General features: G+C 36.6%; 1 protein-coding gene across 1 annotated transcript; it reads left to right on the top strand.

The window, feature by feature from the left end:
* LOC104793912 (nucleosome assembly protein 1;2-like) lies at positions 891-1,751 on the top strand. Its single transcript, XM_010520332.1, has 3 exons — positions 891-895; positions 1,090-1,273; positions 1,326-1,751. The coding sequence occupies exons 1-3, from the start codon at positions 891-893 to the stop codon at positions 1,749-1,751; spliced, it is 615 nt and encodes a 204-aa protein (XP_010518634.1).

Raw genomic sequence — 9,306 nt, forward strand, 5'->3', positions numbered from 1 at the left:
TTAGAAACTAAGACGTGGGAGTTCGAGTAAGCTGCGTTTTTTGTGGAGAAAGAGTGGAGACAAGAGAATAGATCATCTCTTTTTTGTGTTGTCCTTACTCTTCTCAGGTTTGGCTATCCCTAACTAGAAGCATTATTTAAACCCGTTAGTTATACAGCAAAATGGAGCTTAATCACTTCTCTATTACTTGATGCCACTCAGACATGAGCCAACAATACATTATAAATACATTCACGTTATATAAGGTATGTATAATGTACTCCAAGCAACTGTTCATAGTTTGTGAAGAGAGCGTAATGCAACTAATATATTAAAAATTATATAACACTCGGGCACGGTGAATGGAGAGGGCCAACGCTATTGGTTTACCCCTCATATCCGTTATATAGAGATTTATTACACTTTTTTCTAATAAACTAAGATTTCATTTTCAGTCCAAAAACTTCAACTCTCAAGATTCATATTTATTATAGTTGTCAAACAATCTTTAGTGAATAACTTTTACATTCCATGAAAAAAATAAAAGATTGTGTTTGGGCCTTGGGGCATGATTTATCTTGGAAAAATTTCATATAAATTCTCCAACTAAATAATTATAAGCTTTTTAATACCTCAATTAATTTTGTACCCAAAAAAATACTTTAATTATTTTTTATGCCCAATTTAAATCACCAACTATGATTCCTATACTTATTTAACATTGTATATGAGACGAAGGTTAACGAAATCATAATGGTGTTAGTACTCTGTCTTCTAATTAAATACAGTTAAATATTAACTATACATCGCTTAAGAACTTAAAACCCAAACCTTGTAATCTAGAAAAACACCCTAAATCGAAATCAGAGAGGAACCCTATGTGCAAGTGAGATCCAGAAAAATCAAGAAATATGAGGTACGATTCAAGGCAGATAATTTGTTTTTGTGGTTTTTTTGGTAGCTTATTAAGGTGTAATAGATCTAATGCTCCGATCTTCACATGGATTCATTTTCTTTTTCTTATCATCTCTGAATCATGTATTTTTTGGGTTTATCTCTGTTTTTATTTTTCTTATGGGTTCTGAAAGTTACTTTTTGTTTTATGTGTAGTTACGATAACGAGAAACTCACCCTGTACATTCACTACGGAGGTTTATTGTCGAAGAAAGGGAAGAATATATGTTATAAAGGTGGTTCGACTGCACCAAATATGCTGGTAGATCCAGATTCGCTTACATTCTCAATTTTTGAAGATTTCACAAATAATCCAGAAACTGTTAGCAATGTGGAGAAGGTATGGTATAGAACCTAATGAGGATATGTCAGCGTTAAGATTGATATGGCAGGATAAGGATAACGAGATTATGAAGATGGCTGTAGAGGCAAAAGATTGTGGAGAGGTTTACATCTACGTTGAACATAGTGTTTCTCCACCAAATGTAATTAATGATGCGAATTTGGTGACTGGAGCATGTTTGGATGATGGTGAAAAGGCTGATGATGAAGGCGATAGTGAGGAAGATGACATAGATGAAGAAGAAAGTGGTGGTGAAAACAGAGAGGAAGAAAATGATGAAGAAGAGAGAGATGAAGAATGTCAAAAAGAAGACCTAGAGGAAGAAGGAGCTGAGGATGAGAATCAGATATTACTTGAAGGAGCTGCTGATACACGGTTTGCAGATTTGTTTGCAGAAGCTGAACAACAGACTACTACAGTTCATGGTGTGGCTACTCAGCCTAATGTAGATGATGAAAATGGATATGATAGTTAAATTGAGGCTGAGGTACACCTTCCTCCTGGTGAGTATCCAGATTCTGCAGAAGACACTGATGAAGAATGGACAAATTGGCATAAGAAGGATGACTATGGAAGGTCATTGATAGGAAAGAGTAAAGGAGATTATGGAAAACCTCCATACTTATGGTTGATGCAGACATTTAGCAATCGGGATGAGTTCAAGGATCAGCTATTAATGTATGTTTTGAAAACACAGTTTGATGTGAAGTTGAATAAGTGGCATCCTCAGAGGCTTGCAGCTATATGCACACACGAGAAATGTAAATGGAGGATCTATTGCTCCATAGAGAAACCGATACGGAAGTGGATGGTCAAAGTTTATGAAGAGAAACACAACCATTTGCCCACAGGAAGAGCTAGGATGCTGATACTAGGATTTTTGTTTGTCCTAGCAGGTTCAATTAACCTTATGTGTTGTAGTACTTAAGGTGTCAATCCAAATGGGATTTTGCTAGCAATCAATATGCAATCAAGAAATCACAATTCAAGTCAATTCAAAAGAGTGTTTGTCTAACAATCCTAGAATGATCAGAATGCAAAACAGAAATGAGTTACAAAACTAGAAACGAAAATGTATGAGAAGAAGTAAATATGAGTAAAAAGCAAATATGATTCTCATCATGAACTATATAGCAGGATCATAAACGGTCTCAGGAATGCAATATCAATTAGGAAGATAGAGTCCTAAGGATGGGAGTAATTGATGTCGGTGGAGTATCCTAGTCTACAAAGTATTTAACATGCCACAAGCAAACTATCCCTAAACAATGAACATCACGAATTAGCTAATCCAATCTCTTGACAGAAGCTACTCAGACTCAACCACTTCCAAACCTAGCTCTTGCTAGAGAAACATGGTGTAGCAGGCATGATGAACCAGTTCATTCACGTCAACAAACACCCTAAACAACTAATCTCTTAGGCTAGGAATATAAGTCTCTGGCACTAGTTGGTCGGACATTTCATCAAACATCTTTTGGGTGCGGAAATGTCTAAGACCTAGTTCCAATTGATCAGAGAGAAACTAGTATTTCTAACTCTAGTCCAAAAGGGAATCATACAAATCTAACTTAAACACCCAATACACTAAGATCCTCCACCTAATCTATCTCATCCTCAAGAACTATCACACTACTCGGATCTAGAAATCATCATCAACGATACGAACAAAGAAAATATTGAATCAAGCATCATTATATAGATAAAAATGGGATGAACAACTTTGTAGAAGAGATCCAATGTAAAAACTGAATAAACTCAAAGATATCAGATTACAGAGTCTGAGAACGTTTTAGGTGCCTAGGTAAAACCTTTAGGAAAAGAACAAAAACGAGATAAAAGATGTCCTGGGCAAAGACTTAACAAAATGTTTATATAGTCCAACATGGAAAGCCCTAAAACATAAACAACAAGGTAAAGAGTCGGTTTGGGAATCTCCTCAAGCGTGTGAGACGGAGCGTCTTCCTTCCTGACATGTGAGATCGAGTCAGTGCGCGTCGAGTGTAATGCAACATGAAACCAGTTAATGGAGAAAAGTTTTGGGAAAAAACTGGTAAACCACCAATTGGAGTTCCAGGTTTTAGAAAAATGCCAGGAAGACCTAATAAATACAGGATAAAGGCAGCACATGAGTGTCCTTCCAATCCAAAAAGAGTGACTCGAGATGGCAGGATAGTAACATGTGGTAATTGTAAGAAGGTAGGACATAATCGTACCACTTGCAAAAATGAAGCTTTTGTTAAACAAGGTCCATCACGCAAACGTGGAAGGCCTCGTAAGATACTTGTAAGTGTTCTTACTCTTTTATAACATGTTGAGAACTTTTCTTATGAGATTTTTTACATGTAAGTTTCTTTAATATGACAGGATGCTGGAGACAACAACCCATATCAACCAAGAAAGCGCATTACTAGTCAATCACAACCTTCCATTCCACCACCTATGCCTAATCAAGCCCAATCTTCCGTTGTTTTGGTTTCATGTACTGCTCCTCCACCTTTTGTTACAATGTCGTCATCTAGTGTATCTTCTGGACGTGGTTGTGGCCGTCGTGGACGCCCTCCTGGAAGAGGACAAGCTCGTAAGAAGGTGACAGTGTCAAGAGGTCAAGGCGTGTATATGTGTCCTTTTAGTGATCATGTATTTGAATGTTGGGGACCTAAGTCAAGAGAGATAGGAGGTGGCTCTCAACCCAAGTAGTGTTTTATTAATTTGTTCTTAAACGTAGTATCAGTGATGGTTTCTAAACTCCCCAAATATTGTTTTTGTTTGATTTTCAATTTCAAACTCATATTATTGCTTATTATAAATGATATTGACTGCTTTGAATGTTGTGTTTTCAATTCCTCTCTCTCAAATTATTTATAGATTTAGTGTTTTTGTCAAAAAAGAATATAAATTAAAAATTTAGACATAACTGTGGTTAGATACTAAACTGAAAGTTAACTTCTGTTACAGATCATTTAAGTGTCATTAACGTCGTTTAGAGAGGCATAGTAAAATTAGTATTTGGATCATAGTTAGTGATTTAAGTTGGGCATAAAAAATAGTTAGGTATTTTTTTGGATACAAAATTAATTGAGGTATTAAAAAGCTTATGGTAATTTAGTTGGGGAATTTATATGGAATTTTCCCATTTATCTTCAAAGAATAGAGGTCAACTACCCACTTTAATAACGTAGTCGTCCAGTCCGGGATTAGTTTACCAAATAAACAAAACTCCCTTCTACGACCCCTAATATTATGCAGCAGTGTGACAACGACGTCATGATTTTGTGGAAGAGAAAGAGAGAAAGAGAGAGGGGCATCTTATTGGTACCAAATACGAGTCGAAAACTTGGCCTCAAGCGTTAATCAAGGGCTAAACCAGTACCGTAACCAATCTTTTTGGTACCAAATACGATTTGGTATGACCACCAATATTAATGCTTCACTAAATGGTATAAGTTGAAAATTGAAGAAGAGAAGGCTTCTAGCATGTACTATCAAATGATTAAAAGAAAGGTAGAAGCCATGTTTTTTACCGTCAGGTTCTCTATATAAACAAAGGCGCCCAACAACAAGTATTATCAACCAAAACAAAACAAAGTACAAAACACAAGTGGAAGCTTTAAAACAAGAGAGAGGAAAATTGGTATAAAATTTAACCTTGACAGAAAAAAAATAAATTAATTAATAAACCAAGCGAGAGAGAGAAACCTTATGTTTTACTGTGAGGTTCTCTATATAAACCAAGGCGCCCGACAACAAGTATTATCAACCAAAACAAAACAAAGTACAAAAAATACAAGTTGAAGCTTTAAAACAAGAGAGAGAGAGATATGGCGACATCGGGAACATACGTGACAGAGGTACCATTGAAAGGAACGGCGGAGAAACACTACAAGAGGTATAAGAACGAACACGATCTCTTCCCTGACGCTATCAGCCACATCACGCAAAGTGTTACTGTTCACGATGGCGAATGGGACTCTCACGGAGGCATCAAGATTTGGAACTACACTTGGGGTATAACTTTTTATTTTGGGGATTACTAATAAAATGAATTTTCTAATCTTCTCATATGTGACGTGGGATTTGATATCCCAACATCACCTATGTAAACCGTATATTAATTTATAGAAAATGATATTGGACCGTAATAACATGCATGCATAAATATTCATCCATGTACGTGAGAAGTTTGACTAGTGGCATGTTGGAAATATATTGCATCATTACAAATGAATATAACCCAAAATTAATTTAATTGATGAGTGTAAAGATGGAAAGCAAGAGGTATTCAAGGAGAGGAGAGAGATAGATGATGAGAATAAGACACTGAAGGTTATTGGACTGGAAGGTCACGTAATGGAGCGGCTCAAGGTGTATGAATTCCACTTAGAATTTATACCCAAGTCTGAAAACGAGGAGGTGATTTGTAATACGAAATGCAACCTCTGCATTGCCGCACGAGGAGGTGATTTGTAATTTATTCTAATTAAATTTCTTTTTTTCTCTACTAAATTGATCATTTTCACTAATCCAACCAACTTTTATATGACCAATCAAAACCTAATTAGTTAGTTTAAAGTAACTCAAATTTTCAGTACCAAATTTTAGAGCATCATTAGTGGGAGATTTTCTGTGAGTTACTCTTGTAATTGGGCCCCAATTATTGAATTAAAAACCTATTAATGGGTCCAAAGAGGAGAGAATCGTTGCTGTGGGAAGCATTGAAGCAACCCTTTAAGAACGGTACGTGGCCTTTTATTATTGGATGGGTCATAAATATAAAAGAGAATTTTTTTTTCTTCGCCATTTTCTTCTTCTTTCTTCCCGTCTTTCTCTCTCTCTTCTCTGTCGACTGAAGCAGCGAGAGAACAAGCGATTGTTCGTTGTTTACCCGGAGGCGATTCGGAGAGACAAGGTTTCTATTGGCGGTTATGGACGGCGGCGGTTTCTGGTTGTGCCCTGAAGCTAACGGCGAGGTCCTAACCTAACGAATCGGAGGGAGAAGGTTTGTTTCTCATTTCTAATTAATTGCATGTTTGTGTAATTAGCCTCGGGTGGTCTTTAAATGGTTGGGAATTGGATTAATTGGATTAATTGGATTAATTGTTAGAATGGTTAAATGTTTGTGTCGATATGACTTATTAGGCGTAGATTCATGCTTGATTATGATTTGTAATACCAATTTTAAAGATTAAAACTTTGGGATTTTGGGTGTACTTGTACAGATTTGGAATGGAAACTGATCTATGTAGACTTCTCGAGAGTGTTATTGTAGGGCCTGTTAATGTTGGCAACTACCTTTGCAGGTAACATATGTGTTTGTGTTTACAAGTGTGGCCTTAGCATGTTTGAATGTTTTTTTTTTTTTTTTGGGGCAAAGCATTAATTCGAAGCAAAGCCAACATTCTCCAAACAAGCTAATGTTCCAAAGATCATAGAGTGTTTTTATTCCAATCCTAAGGCAGGGGACTTGAGTGGTAAATCATATATGCAAGAGCGCAATAATTTTTGATTGTTTGCAGGTTTTGATTTTGAGTGAGAAACCGCCGCCGTCCATAACCGCCAATAGAAACCTTGTCCCTCCGAATCGGAGGGAGAAGGTTTGTTTCTCATTTCTAATTAATTGCATGTTTGTGTAATTAGCCTCGGGTGGTCTTTAAATGGTTGGGAATCGGATTAATTCGATTGATTGTTAGAATGGTTAAATGTTTGTGTCGATATGACTTATTAGGCGTAGATTCATGCTTGATTATGATTTGTGATACCAATTTTAAAGATTGAAACTTTGGGATTTTGGGTGTACTTGTACAGATTTGGAATGGAAACTGATCTATGTAGACTTCTCGAGAGTGTTATTGTAGGGCCTGTTAATGTTGGCAACTACCTTTGCAGGTAACATATGTGTTTGTGTTTACAAGTGTGGCCTTAGCATGTTTGAATGTTTTTTTTTTTTTTTTGGGGCAAAGCATTAATTCGAAGCAAAGCCAACATTCTCCAAACAAGCTAATGTTCCAAAGATCATAGAGTGTTTTTATTCCAATCCTAAGGCAGGGGACTTGAGTGGTAAATCATATATGCAAGAGCGCAATAATTTTTGATTGTTTGCAGGTTTTGATTTTGAGTGAGAAACCGCCGCCGTCCATAACCGCCAATAGAAACCTTGTCCCTCCGAATCGGAGGGAGAAGGTTTGTTTCTCATTTCTAATTAATTGCATGTTTGTGTAATTAGCCTCGGGTGGTCTTTAAATGGTTGGGAATCGGATTAATTCGATTGATTGTTAGAATGGTTAAATGTTTGTGTCGATATGACTTATTAGGCGTAGATTCATGCTTGATTATGATTTGTGATACCAATTTTAAAGATTGAAACTTTGGGATTTTGGGTGTACTTGTACAGATTTGGAATGGAAACTGATCTATGTAGACTTCTCGAGAGTGTTATTGTAGGGCCTGTTAATGTTGGCAACTACCTTTGCAGGTAACATATGTGTTTGTGTTTACAAGTGTGGCCTTAGCATGTTTGAATGTTTTTTGTTTTTTTTTTGGGCAAAGCATTAATTCGAAGCCAAGCCAACATTCTCCAAACAAGCTAATGTTCCAAAGATCATAGAGTGTTTTTATTCCAATCCTAAGGCAGGGGACTTGAGTGGTAAATCATATATGCAAGAGCGCAATAATTTTTGATTGTTTGCAGGTTTTGATTTTGAGTGAGAAACCGCCGCCGTCCATAACCGCCAATAGAAACCTTGTCCCTCCGAATCGGAGGGAGAAGGTTTGTTTCTCATTTCTAATTAATTGCATGTTTGTGTAATTAGCCTCGGGTGGTCTTTAAATGGTTGGGAATCGGATTAATTCGATTGATTGTTAGAATGGTTAAATGTTTGTGTCGATATGACTTATTAGGCGTAGATTCATGCTTGATTATGATTTGTGATACCAATTTTAAAGATTGAAACTTTGGGATTTTGGGTGTACTTGTACAGATTTGGAATAGAAACTGATCTATGTAGACTTCTCGAGAGTGTTATTGTAGGGCCTGTTAATGTTGGCAACTACCTTTGCAGGTAACATATGTGTTTGTGTTTACAAGTGTGGCCTTAGCATGTTTGAATGTTTTTTTTTTTTTTTTGGGGCAAAGCATTAATTCGAAGCAAAGCCAACATTCTCCAAACAAGCTAATGTTCCAAAGATCATAGAGTGTTTTTATTCCAATCCTAAGGCAGGGGACTTGAGTGGTAAATCATATATGCAAGAGCGCAATAATTTTTGATTTTTTGCAGGTTTTGATTTTGAGTGAGAAACCGCCGCCGTCCATAACCGCCAATAGAAACCTTGTCCCTCCGAATCGGAGGGAGAAGGTTTGTTTCTCATTTCTAATTAATTGCATGTTTGTGTAATTAGCCTCGGGTGGTCTTTAAATGGTTGGGAATCGGATTAATTCGATTGATTGTTAGAATGGTTAAATGTTTGTGTCGATATGACTTATTAGGCGTAGATTCATGCTTGATTATGATTTGTGATACCAATTTTAAAGATTGAAACTTTGGGATTTTGGGTGTACTTGTACAGATTTGGAATAGAAACTGATCTATGTAGACTTCTCGAGAGTGTTATTGTAGGGCCTGTTAATGTTGGCAACTACCTTTGCAGGTAACATATGTGTTTGTGTTTACAAGTGTGGCCTTAGCATGTTTGAATGTTTTTTGTTTTTTTTTTTGGGCAAAGCATTAATTCGAAGCAAAGCCAACATTCTCCAAACAAGCTAATGTTCCAAAGATCATAGAGTGTTTTTATTCCAATCCTAAGGCAGGGGACTTGAGTGGTAAATCATATATGCAAGAGCGCAATAATTTTTGATTGTTTGCAGGTTTTGATTTTGAGTGAGAAAGTTCATTCCGTCACTGCCCAGTTTGATCAACTTAGAGCTACTCGTTTCCAAGACATTATTAACGTAGCTACGCCGAGAAGAAAACCTAAGAGGATCGTGTAAACTTGATGGCAACTCATGTTCTGCAACAAGCCCAACAGATAAAGAC

The sequence above is a fragment of the Camelina sativa genome, chromosome 6 (genome assembly GCF_000633955.1).
Source record: "Camelina sativa cultivar DH55 chromosome 6, Cs, whole genome shotgun sequence".
Classification (NCBI taxonomy): Eukaryota; Viridiplantae; Streptophyta; class Magnoliopsida; order Brassicales; family Brassicaceae; genus Camelina; species Camelina sativa.

What these genes read in the sequence shown, in the direction of transcription:
- LOC104793912 (XM_010520332.1), top strand. An exon ending in CTGTTAGCAATGTGGAGAAG is followed by an intron (nt 1,274 to 1,325) that starts GTATGGTATAGA and finishes TTGATATGGCAG; the next exon opens with GATAAGGATAACGAGATTAT.